The 18,461-nt window shown below is 47.3% G+C and overlaps 1 protein-coding gene across 5 annotated transcripts in view; it reads right to left on the bottom strand.

Annotated features, from left to right (window-relative positions):
• Nucleotides 1-18,461, bottom strand: part of LOC137344773 (SH2B adapter protein 2-like) — a 566,922-nt gene that overhangs the window by 483,268 nt on the left and 65,193 nt on the right. For 2 of the 5 annotated variants that reach the window (XR_010968459.1, XM_068007909.1), the window contains exons 1-2: nucleotides 16,298-16,394; nucleotides 14,861-15,736 (exon numbers count right to left, since the gene is read on the bottom strand). Coding sequence is in view for 4 of the 5 variants with exons in the window: in XM_068007909.1 (XP_067864010.1) it covers nucleotides 14,861-15,736; nucleotides 16,298-16,333 (912 nt within the window). In the remaining variant the exon portion in view is untranslated. Of the gene's footprint in view, nucleotides 1-14,860; nucleotides 15,737-16,297; nucleotides 16,395-16,420; nucleotides 16,576-18,461 lie in introns of those variants that run through there. The other 3 variants (XM_068007910.1, XM_068007912.1, XM_068007911.1) reach the window with 3 other exon arrangements.

Raw genomic sequence — 18,461 nt, 5'->3', positions numbered from 1 at the left:
TCTGTGCTACTCTGTGTTTGAGTCTGTGTGTGCCTATGTATGTGTCTGTCTGTCTATCTGTGTTTTGCTCTCTCCCTTCTCTTTGTTCTGTTCCTTTCCAAGTGTTGTTCATCTGTAATATATCCTCCAGTTTTGATGAAGGGTCCACACCTAACAGATTAACTCCTCTGCTCTCCCCAGATGCTGCCTGACCTGCTGAATGTCTCCAGCATTTTCTGTTCTTGTGTCAGATTTCCAGCAGTTTGTTTCTGCTTTTTGTATTTAAAGTAGTTCAGTCAGCAAGTCAGCAAGTCTTCAGCCCCGAGAGTCCTCTGCCTGTCTCTAGGCTGCTGTTGCATCCAGGGCAGACACAGTTGGTTTCAGTTTGTGAATGTAGAATGTTCTGTGATGTGTTTTGTAAAAGTTTCAGTTCACAAATTAGCACGATGTATCTCGGGTCAGATTTTAAAAGAAAGTTGTATTAAATTTCCTAGAACTACTTCAAGAATTACAGGAAAGGCCAAAACACTGGAAGATGCACAAACTAGACTTTCCAAGGCAAGGCAGCATTGCACTGAGAGCCTTTAGGAAACGACTGTCCTGCCCTCTGTACCCACTTTCCCCGATAGTAATTTCTAAATCCTCCACTGCTGAAAACTGCACCGAGAGGTTTTTACCCTGTGGTAAAAGTAATGGAATGTTGACGAGAGCTGCATCGTAAATTATGACAAACCCATGTCCCACTGCAGTCTCAGTGTAACTCCTTGACTTCAGGGGGTTGATTTTAGGATGGCCGAGCGTGGGCAGGGTGGGGGGGGGCTCCTAAAATGGGGGAATCCCGGAGCGGGTCCGGAGCCCGTCTCCAACCCGCCCACTTCCGGGTTCCCCAGTGACGCATTCGGGTGCGCGCACAGCTCCTGCATGCGGGACTCCCACCGGCAATTAAAGCCGACGGGATGACAATTTAAATACTTATTTAGCTAGTTGAGGTACTTGACAGACCTCACTGACAGGAGATTTTGGCAGGGGTGCGATTTTGAAGGATCCTCAGGGTGTTTCCCGTGCTGGGGGAAACACTCCCTGTTGGAGCAGACGTGTTTCAGCCAACAGCCAGTGGGAGATGCAAAGGATTATTTGACAGTTGGGGGGAAAACCTCATTTATTGCAGCAGGGCATTCTGTCACTTCAGACAAAGTTTTGGCAACAACACCTTTGTCTTTCCACTCAAAATTATTAATTTATACCCTAAACTCTGCTGCGCTAGCACATTTATCTACTTTGTGGACCCCCTCAAACTCACACCATCAGGATGGGGGGCACCAGAGCTGCATTCATCACTTCATCCGAGGACGAGCAACATCACCAGCCTCACCAGGCACACCGTCCACCTCCGCCACGTGGAGCTCCACAACACAGCGCTGCGCCACACGCACCTGCACAAAATAGTCGTGCAACTACACATACACCCACTGTAGAGTGACCCAATGGGTGGCATCAAGTGTGGGTGCTCATGGAGAACCTCATGAAAGGGACTGATTGCACAAGCCAGTCAAGAATGGCCAAGACGTGGCAGTAGTGGTGACACTAATAATATTTAATGTGAGTTGAACCAAAATCAAATCTAAATAAAAAACATGACAAACCGTCAAACACCCTTGTCCATCCCCTTTGTGTTTACAAAACCTTCGCCTTTCTCTTCCGACTACTCCTACGTGGTGCCTCCCCTGTGGCTGCAGCAGAGGTAGTGACAGGTTGCTCTTGTTCATGCCCTGACCGATTAGATGCTTTGGGCCGATGCCCTCTGGGTTTTGGTGCCCGTGAGGGCCCCTCCAAAGACTGCTCCACCTGCACCTGTGCAGGGGCAGACTCGACCACCTGGAGAGGAGGCAGCATTGCGGGTACTGGTTGAGAGGGGGTCAACGGGTGAGACGTGGGAGCGCCTTGAGTGGCATCCCCACTTCCATGTCCCCTTTCGCCATCATCCCTCTCCTGGGCCAGGCCCACGTCACTCCTACCACCCTGCTGGACGACAGTTTGGAGGACATGTGTGAAGCCTTGTAAGGCCAGTGCTAGTGTATCTGCCTGCCTGTTTAAGGTGGCAGAAAGTTGCTCACTCTGAGTCCGATGGGCAGTTGTCAGGGCCTCAGTGGACTCAATGGTGAGCCTGAAGCTCCATGGAGGCTAGCCTTCCCTCCATCGCAGACATTCCCGCACTTACCCACGACAGTATCTCAGAGATTCCCTCCTGTACCTGTGCCACCATTCCACTCATGCAGGAGTTGGACTCCTCCATCCTCTGCGCGATTGTGGAGAGTGCGCGTGGCACCTGTTCCAGCACCTCGCAAATGTGCTGCTGTCCCTCGATCATTCTCATTATAAAGGATGGCCCCCAGGGTTCAGCATCTGTGTCCAGCTGAGCAGAGCCTGGAGAAGATGCTCCCACCGACACGGGCTCTCCACAGCTGCCCCTGCCACCAGTGTCTGCTCGTGCTCACATGTGTGTGGTGACTCACCAACTGCTGAATGCATTGGTTTGGGTGAGGCTGACCGTGAAAGAGATGCATCAGAGGGTGAGTATGAGACAGAGCCATGACATTGTATGAGGATTGGGTTGAGTGGTAGTGGTGGGGTGAGTACTGGGGAGGTGAGTAAGTGCAGGTAAGATGAGGATGAGGTTTGAGTGGGTGTGAGGAGTGATGTGACAGAGAAGTGTTGGCAGTGCAGAAGGAGATGTGGGGTGGGGGCGGTGATGTGGAAGACGGAGTGTAGGGGAATGAGTGGCTGACCTAGTTAGGTCATTGAAGCACTTCCTGCACTATATCCAGGTGTGGGGTATGGTGCAGGTGACCTCCTCTGCCACCTCGAGCCAGGCCTTCTTGGTCTCAGAGGGAGGCCACTTCCTCCCGCCCACCGGGTAGAAGATTTCTCTCCTCCTCCTCACCCCATCCAGTAACACCTGGAGTGAGGCATCATTAAACCTGGGAGCAGCCTTCCCCCTGGGCTGCTCCATGCTGTAATTTTGGTTCTTTGCTGCAGGAGCAGCATTGGAGGACTGCCCCTTTAAATAGGGCTCCTCCAGCTGACAGCCTGTGATGCTGGTGCGCAGTCCGCCCGCTGCGCAGGTTTCAAATGGGAAACCCGGAAGCCAAGGTAAGTGGCTTCAATTTACCCGCGATCGCGCGGGGAACGCACCGAATTGACTGGGCGGGTTACCAACAGGCCCAGTCGCCCTCCCCCGCTGCCAACCCGCCTCCCTGGTAATATCGGGGCCCAGGTGTTGTAAGGACTATCTGCAGGGCAGTTTTTCCAGGGGACGTTTCTCAGCAGTTAACATTTTTTTGGACCATCAGCTTCTTTGAAGCTTGGTCAGTTTTTGCGAGGAAGACAATTCCAACAAACTCAACAAACAGATTCTGAGACTCCCAAAGGGTGTTGGTAGGAATTATTTTTGGAACGGTACATGTGGTGCTCACTATCTCAAATCAACAGGTGGGAACTTGGAAAAAGGAAGATTAAGGAAATAAACAGAGAACACAGTGAAACAAGAGAAAAAAATATGGGCAAAATCAAAGATACTGAGAGGAGCAGGGTGAGAGACGACAGTATAATATGAGAGTTATAACTCTCATATAAATGCAGACTTGCAGACTTGCATTTAGACAGCATCTTTAACGTAGTAACACAGGAGTGTTAGCAAACAAAATTTGACACCAAGCCAAAGAAGGAGATATTAGGACAGGTGACCGAAAGCTTGGTCAAAGAGGTAGGTTTTAAGGAGCGTCTTAAAGGAGGAGAGAGAGGGAGAGAGGCGGAGAGGTTCAGGGATTGAATTCCAGAGCTTAGGGTCTAGGCAGCTGAAGGCACGGCCGCCACTGAAGGGGTGAAGGAAATCAGGGATGTACAAGAGGCCAGAATTGGAGGAGCACAGGATTATTAGAGGTTTGTAGGGCTGGAGGAGGTTACAGAGATAGGGAGGGGCGAGGCCATGGAGAGATTTGAACACAAGGATAAGAATTTTAAAATCGAGGTGTTGCTGGACTGGGAGCCAGTGTAGGTCAGTGAGAAACAGGGGGTGATGGGTGAACGGGACTTGGTGCGAGCTAGTATACGAGTAGCAGAGTTTTGGATGAGCTCAAGTTTATGGAGGGGGGAAGGTGAGAGGCCGGCCAGGAGAGCATTGGAATAGTCGAGTCTGGAGGTAACAAAGGCATGGGCGAGGGTTTCAGCAACAAATAAGCTGAGGCAGTGGCGGAGACGGGCGATGTTATGGAGGTGGAAGTAGGCGGTCTTGGTGATGGAGAGGATATGGAGTCAGAAACTCATCTCAGGGTCAAATAGGACACCGAGGTTGTGAGCAGTCTGGTTAAGCCTCAGACAGTAGCCAGGGATATATTTTACACCAAGTCCTTCCTGTATGCACATCAGTGAGAACAAATCAAAAAATGTCTGGGAACAGTCTAATCGTCTTAGCTGAGCTCGATTCTGACACAGAATTAACACCTGCTTTCTGGAGCAAAATTATAGAATCATAGAATTAGGCGCCTTCAGCTAATCTAATATAGACTAGGATAGTAATAGTGTAAAGGACAAAGAGGGGGAAGAGTTTCTGAAGTGTGTTCAGGAGGACTTTCTTGATCAGTTTGTTTCCGGCCCAACGAGGAAGGAGGAATTGCTGGATCTGGTTCTGGGGAATGAGGTGGATCAAGTGGAGCAAGTGTCAGTGAGGGAACATTTAGGGAACAGACATCATGGGCTTGATATTGCCAGGGCTGCGGGTTCGCGGCGGGGGTGCTATTGGGCGCGTGGGTGACGCGCCCGGCGAAATCAGTCTGCCCCCCGCGCAATCGCAGGCTGATTGGATCCATTTACCTCTTGTTCCAGGTTCCCCACTGCTGATCTGCGCGTCGGGCGGGCTGCGCATGCGCAGTAAGGTCTGTCAGCTGGAGGAGCTCTATTTAAAGGGGCAGTCCTCCACTGACCGATGCTGCAAGAAATAGGAAAAATCACAGCATGGAGCAGCCCAGGGGGAAGGCTGCTCCCAGTTTAATGATGCCTCACTCCAGGTATCATTAGATGGGGTGAGGAGGAGGAGGGGGAGGACAGAGATCTTCCCCCCAGGCGGGCGGGAGGAAGCGGCCTGCCTCTGCCACCAGGAAGGCCTGGCTCGAGGTAGCAGAGGAGGTCACCTGCACCACCAACATATCGCCCACCTGCATACAGTGCAGGAGGCGCTGCAATGCCCTAAATAGGTCAGCCAAAGTGAGTACACTTACTCATTCCCCTACACTCCGTCTGCCACATCACCGTCCCCACCCCACATCTCCTTCTGCATTGCCAACACTACTCTGTCACATCACCCCTCACACCCACTCAAACCCCATCCTCATCTTACCTGCACTTACTCACCTCTCCAGTACTCATCCCGCCACTACCACTCAACCCAATCCTCGTACAATCTCATGGCTCTATCTCATACTCACCCTCTCATGCATCTCTTTCACGGTCAGCCTCACTCAACCTGCCACTACCTGTGCTGCAGCCACAGGGCATGCATCACATATGTGCAGTAGGCAGCGTAAGGCAAACGTGTTGTGAGCATGAAGGGGATGCACAAGGGTGTTTGAGGGTTTGTCATGGTTTTTACTTATATTTAATTTCTGACCAACTCACATCACATATTATATTGGCACCACTACTGCCATGTCTTTGCGAATCTTGTCTGGTTTGTGCAATAATGCCCTTTCCTGAGGATCACAATGAAGACCCACACCTGATGCCACCCATTGTGTCACTGCAGAGTGAGTGTAGGTGTATTTGCAGGGCTCTTTTGTGCAGACGGCTGAGAGACGTCGGCGATGTCCCCGGTTGCACCCTGGAAGGATGCGGAGGAGAAGTTGTTGAGGGCAGTGGTGACTTTGACAGCGACAGGTAAGAAGATGGTGCTCGGGCCAGCCGGGAGCAGCTCGGCCTGAAGGAGGCTGCAGATGTCCACGACTACATGTCGAGTGACTCTGAGCCTCCGTGTGCACTGCTGCTCAGAGAGGTCCAGGAAGCTGAGCCTCGGTCTGTGGACCCTGTGGCGAGGGTAGTGCCCTCTGCGACGCATCTCTCTCTGCGGTAGCCCTCCCTCCTGCTGTGCAGGTGGATGTGTCACAGCACTGTGTTGTGGATCTCTCCGTGTCAGAGGTGGACGGCTTGGCCGGCGAGGCTGGTGATGCTGTTCGCCCTCCGAGGAGGTCATGACTGCAGCTACGGCGGCCCCCATCCAGAAGATGTACATCTGAGGGGGTCCGCAAGATAGGTACATGTCTCTGGACCCCGGGGTAAGTGTGCAAGTTGGTGAATTTGATTGTCAGGAGGAGGGTGGTGGAGGCCAAACTTTGTCCCAAGTGACAGAGTGGCCTCCTGCAATGAGTGAGGGTCTCCCCCCCAACCTGTCAAATGGACCTTTGCAGCTGCCACAGGCTGCAACACGTCCATTTCAACTGGGAGTGTTTCTCCCAGTACGGGAAACAGTCCCAGTTGTTTCTAAAATCCCACCCCTCCTGACATAATCCCTTAATCAGGTCTGTTAACGACCTGAAATAGCTAGATAAATATTGTTAAGTGGCACCCCGCCGGCTTTAATTGCCTGCGGGAGTCCCACATGCGGGGGCTGCGCGCACACGTCAGCCCGTCTGTGGGGAACCCGGAATTGGGCGGGTTGGAGCCGGGCTCCGAACCCGCTCCGGGATTCGCCGATTTTCGGAGCCCCCCCGCCAGGAACGCACCCGATAGCGGGTGCTAAATTGGAGCCCCATGGGTTTAGATTAGTTATGGAAATGGACAAGGAGCAATCTGGAGTAAAAATACTTAATTGGAGGAGGGCCAATTTCAGTGGGTTGAGAATGGATCAGGCCCGGGTAAATTGGAATCAAAGATTGGCAGGCAAAACTGTAATCGAACAATGGGCGGCCTTTAAAGAGGAAATGGTTCAGATACTGTCTAGGTACATTCCCACGAGGGGGAAAGGTAGGGCTACTAAAGCCAGAGCTCCCTGGATGACGAAAGAGATAGAGAGTAAAATGAAGCAGGTTGATAATACAAGTGAGAACCAGGCTGAATATAGAAAGTACAGAGGAGAAGTGAAAAAGGAAATAAGAGGGGCAAAGAGAGAGAATGAGAATAGACTGGCAGCAAATATAAAAGGGAATCCAAAAGTCTTCTACAGGCATGTAAACAGTAAATGGGTAGTAAGAGGAGGGGTGGGGCTGATTAGGGACCAAAAAAGGAGACCATGCATGGAGGCAGAGGGCATGGCTGAGGCACTAAATGAGTACTTTGCATCTGAGGAGGTAGTTGAGATACTGGATGGGCTAAAAATTGGTAAAGAGGAGGTGCTAGAAAGGTTGGCTGTACTTAAAGTAGATAAATCACCCGGTCCGGATGGGATGCATCCTAGGTTGCTGAGGGAAGTAAGGGTGGAAATTGCAGAGGTGTTGGCCACAATCTTCCAAACATCCTTAGATACAAGGTTGGTGCCAGAGGACTGGAGAATTGCAAATGTTACACCCTTATTCAAAAAAGGCTGTAAGGATAAACCCAGCAACTACAGGCCAGGCAGTTTAACCTCGGTGGTAGGGAAACTTTTAGAAACAATAATCCGGAATGAAGTTAATAGTCACTTGGACAAGTGGGATTAATAAAGGAAAGCCAGCATGGATTTGTTAAAGGCAAATCGTGTTTAACCAACTTGATTGAGTTTTTTGATGAGGTAATGGAGAGGGTTGATGAGGGCAATGCGGTTGATGTGGTGTATATGGACTTTCAAAAGACGTTTGATAAAGTGCCACATAATAGGCTTGTCAACAAAATTGAAGCCCATGGAATAAAAGAAGCAGTGGCAGCATGGATACAAAATTGTCTAAGTGACAGGAAACAGGGAGCAGTGGTGAACAATTGTTTTTCGGACTGGAGGGAGGTGTACAGTGGTGTTCCCCAGGGGTCGGTGCTGGGACTGCTGCTATTTTTGATAAATATTAATGACTTGGACTTGGGTGTACAGGGCTCAATTTCAAAATTTGCAATTGACAAAAAACTTGGAAGGGTAGCAAACAGTGAGGAGGATAGTGATAGACTTCAAGAGGATATAGATAGGCTGGTGGAATGGGCAGACACGCGGCGGATGAAATTTAACACAGAGAGGTGCGAAGTGATACATTTTGGCAGGAACAATGAGGAGAGGCAATATAAACTAAATGGTACAATTCTAAAGGGGGTGCAGAAACAGAGAGACCTGGGGGTGTATGTGCACAAATCTTTGAAGGTGGCAGGGCAGGTTGAGAAAACGTTTAAAAAAGCACACAGGATCCTGGGCTTTATAAATAGATGCATAGAGTACAAAAGCAAGGTGGCTATGTTGAACCTTTATAAAACATTGGTTTGGCCACAACTGGAGTGTTGTGTTCAATTCTGGGCACCGCACTTTAGGAAGGATGTGAAGGCCTTAGAGAGGGTGCAGAAAAAAGATTTACTAGAATGGTTCCAGGGATGAGGGAGTTCAGTGGATAGACTGGAGAAAATGGGGTTGTTCTCCTTAGAGCAGAGAAAAGGCAATTTGATAGAAGTGTTCAAAATCATGAAGGGTTTAGATAAAGTAGATAATGAGAAACTGTTCCCATTGGTGGAAGGGTCGCAAACCAGAGGACACAGATTTAAGGTGATTGGCAAAAGAACCAAAGGCGACATGAGGAAAAACTTTTTTATGCAGCAAGTAGTGCGTACAGAGTATCGAAATAGGAGGATAGTGCAGATGAATGAGTGGCTGGAGAGATGATGCAGGAGGGAGGGCTTTAGATTCCTGGGACATTGGGAACAGTTCTGGGGGAGGTGGGACCTGTACAAGGTTTGCTAGTGCTGTTGGGGAGGGTTTAAACTAGCTTAGCAGGGGGGTGGGAGCCTCAGCATAGATTCAGGAGGGAGAGAAAGAGAGCTGGAAATGGAAGACAAAAAGTTAGTAAGCGAGTTTGGAAACAAAGGTTAGAAAATAGACAATGAAGGAGTTTGGCAGTGCTTAATGGACGGAGTATAGTGAATAAGGCAGATGAGTTGAGGGCACAGATAGACACGTGGCAGTATGATATCTTAGCTATTACTGAAACATGGCTTAAAGAGGGGCAGGAATGGCAGCTCAATGTTTCTGGTTACAGGATTTTCAGACAAGATAGAGAGGGGGATAAAAAAAGAGGGGGGGGGTGGCAATATTGGTTAAAGAAACAATTACAGCTGCGAGAAGGGATGATAAGGTGGCCAAATGAGGCCACATGAGTTGAGCTAAAGAACAAAAAAGGGGCTGTCACACTACTGGGAGTGTATTATAGACCCCCAAACAGTCAGAGGGAGATAGAACAGCAAATATGTAGGCAAATTTCTGCAAAGTGCAAAAACAATAGGGCAGTAATAGTAGGGGATTTCAACTACCCGAATATTAACTGGGATACAATCAGTGCAAAAGGTACAGAGGGCGCAGAATTCTTAAATTGCATTCAGGAGAACTTTTTTAGCCAGTAAGTAGCTCGCCCAACAACAGTGGGGGCAGTTCTGGATTTAGTTTTAGGGAATGAAGCTGGGCTGGTGGAAGGAGTATCAGCATTTTGGTGGTAGTGATCATAATTCAGTTAGATTTAGCATAGTTATGGAAAAGGACAAAGACAGAACAGGAATAAAAGTTCTAAATTGGAGAAAGGCCAATTTTACTAAGCTGAGAAGTGATTTAGCAAAAGTGGACTGGAAACAGCTACTTGAAGGTAAATCAGTGTCAGAGCAGTGGGAGGCGTTCAAGGGGGAGATTCAAGGGGTTCAGAGTAAACATGTTCCCACAAAGAAAAAGAGATGGGACTGCCAAATCTAGAGCCCCCTGGATGACAAGGAGCAAACAGGGTAAGATAAGGCAAAAAAGGGAAGCTTATGTCAAACACCAAGAGCTCAATACTGCAGAAAGTCTAGAGGAGTATAGAAAGTGCAGGGGTGACATTAAAAAGGAAATTAGGAAAGCAAAGAGAGGGCATGAAAAAATATTGGCAAGTAAAATTAAGGTAAACCCAAATATGTTTTATAAATACATAAAGAGCAAGAGGATAACTAAGGAAAGAGTAGCCAATTAGAGACCAAAAAGGTAACCTGTGTGTGGAGGCGGAAGATGTGGGTATGGTTCTTAATGAATACTTTGCATCTGTCTTCACAAAAGAGGGGGACGATGCAGATATTGTAGTTAAGGAGGAGTGTGAAATATTGGATGGGATAAACTTTGTGAGAGAGGAAGTATTAAGGGGTTTAGCATCTTTGAAAGTAGATAAATCACCAGGCCCGGATGAAATGTATCCCAGGCTGTTAAAAGAAGCCAGGGAGGAAATAGCAGAGGTTTTCCAATCCTCTCTGGATACAGGCGTGGTGCCGGAGGATTGGAGGACTGCTAACATTGTACCATTGTTTAAAAAGGGAGCGAAGGATAGACCGAATAATTACAGGCCAGTCAGCCTAACCTCAGTGGTGGGCAAATTATTGGAATCAATTCTGAGGGACAGTATAAACCTTCATTTGGAAAGGCACAGATTAATCAAGGACAGTCAGCATGGATTTGTTAAGGGAAGGTCATGTCTGACTAACTTGACTGAATTTTTTGAGGAGGTAACAAGGAGATCGATGAGGGCAGCGCGTTTGATGTAGTCTACATGGATTTTAGCAAGGCTTTTGACAAGGTCCCACATGGCAGACTGGTCAAAAAAGTAAAAGCCCATGGGATCCAAGGGAAAGTGGCAAATTGGATCCAAAATTGGCTCAGTGGCAGGAAGCAAAGGGTAATGGTTGATGGGTGCTTTTGTGACAGGAAGGCTGTTTCCAGTGGGGTTCCACAGGGCTCATTATTAGGTCCCTTGCTTTTTGTGGCATATGTTAATGATTTAGACTTAAATGTAGGGGGCATGATTAAAAAGTTTGTGGATGATACAAAAATTGGCCGTGTGGTTGATAGTGAGGAGGAAAGCTGTAGACTGCAGGAAGATATCAATGGACTGGTCAGGTGGGCAGAAAAGTGGCAAATGGAATTCAATCCAGAGAAGTGTGAGGTAATGCATTTGGGGAGGGCAAACAAGGCAAGGGAATACACAATAAATGGGAGGATACTGAGAGGTGTAGAGGAACAGAGGGACCTTGGCGTGCATGTCCACAGATCCCTGAAGGTAGTGGGACAGGTAGATAAGGTGATAAGAAGGAATATGGGATACTTTCCTTTATTAGCCGAGGCACAGACTATAAGAGCAGGGAGGTTATGCTAGAACTGTATAAAACACTAGTTAGGCCACAGCTTGAGTACTGCGTACAGTTCTGGTCACCACATTACAGGAAAGATGTAATTGCACTAGAGAGGGTACAGAGGAGATTTACGAGGATGTTGCCAGGACTGGAGAATTTTTGCGATGAGGAAAGATTGGATAGGCTGGGGTATTTTTCTTTGGAACAAAGGAGGCTGAGGGGAGATTTAATTGAGGTGTATAAAATTATGAGGGGCCTAGATAGGGTGGATAGGAAGGACCTATTTCCCTTAGCTGACAGGTCAATAACCAGGGGACGTGGATTTAAAGTAATTGGTAGAAGGATTAGACGGGAGCTGAGGAAAAGATTTTTTACCCAGAGGGTGGTGGGGGTCTGGAACTCACTGCCTGAAAGGGTGGTAGAGGCAGAAACCCTCAACTCATTTAAAAAGTACTTCGATATGCACTTGAAGTGCCGTAACCTACAGGGCTACAGACCAAGTCCTGGAAAGTGGCATTAGGCTGGATAGCTCTTTATCAACCAACACAGACACGATGGGCTGAATGGCCTCCTTCTGTGCCGTAAATTTTTCTATGTTCTCTATGTTTCTATGAGTAGTTATGATCTGGAATGTGCTGCCTGAAAGAACATAAGAAATAGGAGCAGGAGTCGGCCATACGGCCCCTCGAGCCTGCTGCACCATTCAATTAGATCATGGCTGATCTTCAACCTCAACTCCACTTTCCTGCCTGATCCCCGTATCCCTTGATTCCCCAACAGTCCAAAAATCTATCGATCTCAGACTTTAATATACTCAATGACTCAGCATCCACAGCCCTCTGGGGTAGAGAATTCCAAAGATTCACAACCCTCTGAGTGAAGAAATTCCTCCTCATCTCAGTCTTAAATGGCCGAACCCTTATCCTGTGACTATGCCCCCTAGTTCTAGACTCTCCAGCCAGGGGAAACAACCTGTGTCTACCCTGTCAACCCCCCTCAGAATCTTACATGTTTCAATGAGATAACCTCTCATTCTTCAAAACACCAGAGAGTATAGGCCCATTCTACTCAACCTCTCCTCATAGGACAACCCTCTCATCCCAGGAATTAATCTAGTGAACCTTCATTGCACCGCCTCTAAGGCAAATATATGCTTCCTTAGGTAAGGAGACCAGAACTATACGCAGTACTCCAGGTGAGGTCTCACCAAAGCCCTGTAGAATTTTGCAAACGCAAAATTTTCGAACTTTGAATTCCCAGTGGGAAGCCTTTACTTTTACACATTGACGTTAAACCCGGAAATAAAGCCGGGTTGTGATCGCCTCCCAAAAAACAACTATTTTCAACTCCTACCCGCCCCCAACCCACCTGTTCTTGGGGTTTAAAATGAACCCCTTTGTGTCCTTCTCACAGCTTACTTCCCCACCTAGCTTTGTATCATCAGCAAACTTGGATACATGACACTCGGTCCCTTCATCCAAGACATTAATATAGATTGTAAATAGCTGAGGCCCAAGCACTGATCCTTGCAGCACCACTAGTTACAGCCTACCAAATGATCCATTTATTCCTACTCTCTGTTTTCTGTCCGTTAACCAATCCTCTATCCATGCTAATATATTACCCCCAATTCCATGAGCCCTTATCTTGCATAACAACCTTTTATGTGGCACCTTATTAAATGCCTTTTGAAAATTCAAATGTACAACATCCACTGGTTCCCCTTTATCTACCCTGCTAGTTACATCCTCAAAAAACTCTAATAATATGGGTTTAACACAGAGGGTGGTGGAAACAGATTCAATTGTGGCTTTCATAAAGGAATTGGATAAATATTTGAAGAGAAAAGATTTGCAGGGCTGCGGGGAACGAAGGGAATGGGATTAACTGGATTGCTCTTACAAAGAGCCAGCACGAGCTCGATGGGTCAAATGGCCTCCTTCTGTGCTGTGACCATTCTATGGGTGCAAAATGGAGCAAAATGGGTTCTTAAAGGCTACCAGCACAAATCCGCTGCTCAAAACCTGCACCAGATTAATCCTCCCAAACAAATCATCAGTCCCCTTTAAAACCCACCAGGAGCCCACTCCACTGCATTTAAATAAGGACAAGGGGGAAGAAAGGGCAGTGGAGTCACATGGGCGAGTGTTAGTCCCGCCCCTCCACTTACCTGCAAATGGGAGGAGAATCCATTCAAAAATGCAAATCTGCACTGACATCACTTACCTTTACGAGCCCAAAATATCAAACAGCAGAGGAATGAGACTGAAAGCAACTCATTGTGCACAACCCTCAGCTCGGAGCAAACCTCCCTCTACTCTACCCCAACAATACGCCTTCATCTCAATCTCAGAACACCATCCCTGGTGCATCCCTGTGAATGTCTCCATTTGCCTCACCCTCTATCCTGATGGCCAGAATTGTCCCTTGATATTTGTCTACATATTTTGATAAGACACTTTGACGAAGGAAGCATGGATGTAAATCAACAGTAACACACAGCCTGTTCCTGTGTTAACTGACGCAGGAACAGGAGGAGGCCATTCAGCCCCTCGAGCCTATTCTGTCATTCAATTAGGTCATGGCTGATCTGTACCTTAACTCCATTTACCTGCCATTGCTCCACATCCCACGATACCCTTTCTTAATATGCGTAAAGTTCTGGTCACCACATTACAGGAAAGATGTGATTGCGCTCGAGGGGGTACAGAGGAGATTTACAAGGATGTTGCCAGGCTGGAAAATTTTAGCTATGAGAAAAGATTGGATAGGCTGGGGTTGTTTTCTTTGGAACAAAGGAGGTTGAGGGGAGATTTAATTGAGGTGTATAAAATCATGAGGGGCTTAGATAGTGGATAGGGAGGACCTATTTCCCTTAGCAGAGGGGTCAGTGACCAGGAGGCATAGATTTAAAGTAATTGGTAGAAGGATTAGAGGGGAGCGGAGGAGAAATCTTTTTCACCCAGGGGGTGGTGAACTCACTGCCTGAAAGGGAGGTAGAGGCAGAAACCCTCAACTCATTTAAAAAGTACTTAGATGTGCACTTGAAGTGCTGTAACTTACAGGGCTACGGACCAAGTGATGGAAAGTGGGATTAAACTGGATAGTTCTTTTACAGCCGGCATGGACTCAATGGGCCGAATGGTCTCCTTCTGTGCCGTAACTTTCTATGATCCTATCATTAACAAAAATCTATCGATCTCAGCCTTGAATATTTCAATTGATCCACAGCCTTCTGGGGGACAGAGTTTCAGATTTCCACTAACTTTTGTGTTTAAAAAGTGCTTCCTGATTTTGTTCCTGAACGGCCTAGCTCTAATTTTGTAATGTCTCCTTGTTCTGCTCTCCCCCACCAGAGGAAATAGCTTCTCTATATTTACCCTATTGAAACTGTTTATCATTTAAACACCCCAATCAGATCACCCCTCAACCTTCTAAACTCAAGGGAGTACAAGCTACGTTTATGCATCCTGAACCCTTTAAGCCCCGGTATCATTCTGGTGACTCTGCGCTGTACCCTTGACATTGGGTAGTAATCTCCATCTAGTCCTTGCGCTGCCAGTGTCCTGATATTAATAGTTTCTGATCTTACCTTTGGCGGTACATAAAATTCCAAGAGGAACCGTTCTCCTTCCAGTCTCACAGCTTTCCGTAGCAACAGTCGACACTTCTGCCATTGTGTACTGCTCACGCAGGTCGTGTCATCAGCGACCATGTACCTCAACATTCCTTCTCTTTGGATGTCTAGCAGTTCCACTTTAGCAGACGATGACCGTGTCAAACGTAAACGTTCTAGTTTGTGGCTCCATTTGTCACGGACATCGCTTTCGGGTTTACTCCCTGAGGAGTCGTCCCCTTCAGGCCTCCTGCTCTGCCCAGCATCCAGTAAAGGTTCTGCCGAGGACCTCCACTGCAAAATCTCTTTCATTCCATCGACCATGCACATGCTCATGTTCCGCAGAGAAAACCCTTTCTTAAACTTTGGTCTGGCAGAATCGCTGACAGAAACATCCTCCGTGCTCCTGGAATGGCCAAAATTAGACATGTTCCTGGCCTGCGACTGTCTCAGGTACCTGCTTGAGTTCAACGTGTTGTCTATACTCTCGAGGGAATCTGAATCCTCTTTCCCCTGGAGAACCTCTTTACCATACGGCAGCTGACAATTCTGGATGTCCGAGAAGGGAACGATGTTATATTTGATGGAGGAGTCGGACAGATACGGCCTGTTCACCTCCGCAGCAAAGTACTCCACAAAATGAGAAGCAAAGTGTTGTGAGAAATTGGTCTCTATCCCCGGGCACTCGTAATGGGGATTTTCACTTACAAATATCCGGAATTTCTGGGCGAATTCGGTCGCAGCAGCTCGTGCTTGCACCTCACAAAACTCCTTCCAGTCTGGAACTTGCTGTTGAGTATCCTGACTTTCAGCATCACCATTCATGGCTATTTCACTGACGCTCCAATTAAGCTGTACAAGAAGGATGAAGAAAAGGCCTTGTTACCTTCACTTATAGCAGTCTTACAGTGATCCCCAATACACAAACCGACACATTGTTCATCTGGAAATGTTAAGCAACAAACACATTTCGCAACCAAGATCCTGCACCATAGAATTCATAGAATCGTGCAAGACAGAAGGAGGCCATTTGGCCCATCGTGCCTGTGCTGGCTCTTTGAAAGTGCCATCCAATTAGTTCCACTCGCCTACTCTTTCCCCGTTACCCTGCAAATTTTTCCTTTTTAAGTAGAATTCCAATTCCCTTTTGAAAGTTATTATTGAATCTGCTTCCACCACCCATTCAGGCAGTGCATTCCAGATCATAACAACTCACTGCATAAAAATATTTCTCCGCATTTATCCCCTGCTTCTTTTGCAAAATCAGTGAAACGGCATCAAACACCAATTCTTTGTAAGATCAACTCTGAACAAGATCTCTTCCCTTTTTTAAAAAACGAGCTCTGAAACAAGTTACACTCCTACAAACCCCCTTGCTGTGAGGGTCTGTCATTAAATGCTGTGATCTCTCACCTTACTGCGACTAAACAAGGTTTGGTGGTCGCTCATTGTAAATATTAACCAAAGGAATTGGAAACCACTTCAACGCCCGAAACAGCAGAGAAAAGGAAAAAGAAAATTGAATGTTCAGATCACCTCACAGTGGGACAAATGAAATAGGCGGATAATTCACAGGCTGCATGATTAACTGAAACCCACAGCGTTAGAGCTAAACAGCAGCATCACTCAGCATCAACACTAGTTCAGCTTTCTTTTCTCTCCTTTCTGAGGTTCTCCTGTTTCCTCTTTCAGTCAGGACCAAAGAGGAACAGGTCACCAACTCTCCCTGTAGTTACTGATCCCTGTGACATTTTACGAAACAAGTCACGAGGAAATGCTTTGTATTGTGCCATTGGTTAATGACAATGTGGGTGAGGTATAACCTGACTAAGCAAGAAAAAGGGAGCTATTAAGATTTCAGATAATTTGCGCAATGATTAGTATATACATATTTTATAAATGGGTACACAACAACCCGCCCATTGCACAACACATTTTGAAAATAAATGACACAGGAAATGTTTGCTTCCCTGCTGACAGTATTGGTTCAGAGCCAGAGGAGAATGAGTTTCAGTTTGGTACAATAAAGAACATTCATGATTTCAGCGGATTTTCTTATTAATGCCACCATGAGCCAGTTTACGAACATACGAATTAAGAGCAGGAGTAGGCCATTCAGCTCCTCGAGCCTGCTCTGCCATTTGATAAGATCATGGCTGATCTGATTGTGGCCTCAACCCTACTTTCCCGTCTACCTACTATAACCTTTGACTCTCTTGTTAATCAGGAATCTATCTAACTCAGCCTTATAAATATTCAATGACCCTGCCTCCACCGCTCTCTGGGGAAAGGAGTTCCACAGACTCACGACCCTCTGAGAGAAAAAATTTCTCCTCATCTCCATCTTAAATGGGAGACCCCTTATTTTTAAACAGTGGCCCCCAGTTTTAGTCTCTCCCACAATGGGAAACATCCTCTCAGCATCTACCCCTTCTAGTCCCCTCAGGATCTTATATATTTCAATAAGAGCACCTCTCATTCTTCTAAACTCCAATGTATACAGGCCCAACTTGTCCAACCTTTCCTCATAAGATAAACCCCTCATCCCAGGAATCAGTCGAGTGAACCTTCTCTGAACTGCCTCTAAAGCAATTATGTCCTTCCTTAAATAAGGAGACCAAAACTGTGCACAGTATTCTAGATGTGATCTCACCAATGCCTTTTACAACTGTAGCAAAACATCTCTACTTTTATATTCCATTCCCCTTGCAATAAATAACATTCCATTTGCCTTCCTAATCACTTGCTGTAGCTGCATACTAACTTTTTGGGATTCATGTACTAGGACACCAAGATCCCTCTGTACCTCAGAGTTCTGCAATCTCTCTCCATTTAAATAATATACTGCTTTTCTATTCCTCCTGCCAAAGTGGACATGTTCACATTTTCCCACATTATACTCCATCTGCCAAATTTTTGCCCACTCACTTAACCTATCTATATCCCCTTGCAGACTCCTTGGCCCAGATATTACCAGGGAGGCGGGATGGCAGCAGGGGGGGCAACTGGGCACATGGGTAACCCGCCCAGTGAAATCGGTCCGTTCCCCACGCGATTGCGGGTCAATTAGAGCCACTTACCGTGGCTTCCGGGTTTCCCGTCGTCCACCTGCGCAGTGCACGGACTGCGCACCCGCATCACAGGCTGTCAGCCGGAGGAGCCCTATTTAAAGGGGCAGTCCTTCAATGCTGTTCCTGGAGCAAAGAACTGAAAATGCAGCATGGAGCAAACCAGGGGAAAGGCTGCTCCCAGATTTAACGATGTCTCACTCCACAACTTACTGGATGGGGTGAGGAGGAGGGAGATTTTCTACACGGTGGACGGGAGGAAGTGGCCTGTCTCTGACACCAAGAAGGCCTGGCTCGAGGTGGCAGAGGAGGTCACCAGCAGCAGCAACATCTCCCACACATGGATCCAGTGCAGGGAGCGTTTCAATGACCTAACTAGGTCAGTCAAAGTGAGTACACTTACTCATTCTCCTACACTCCGTCTTCCACATCACCGCCTCCACCCCACAACTCATTCTGCACTGCCCACACTACTCTATCACATCACCCCTCACACCCACTCAAAGCTC

Source organism: Heptranchias perlo, chromosome 28 (assembly GCF_035084215.1).
Source record: "Heptranchias perlo isolate sHepPer1 chromosome 28, sHepPer1.hap1, whole genome shotgun sequence".
NCBI classification, from domain to species: Eukaryota; Metazoa; Chordata; class Chondrichthyes; order Hexanchiformes; family Hexanchidae; genus Heptranchias; species Heptranchias perlo.
The sequence above is the reverse complement of the archived record's forward strand: the minus strand, read 5'-3'. Positions and strand labels throughout refer to the sequence as shown.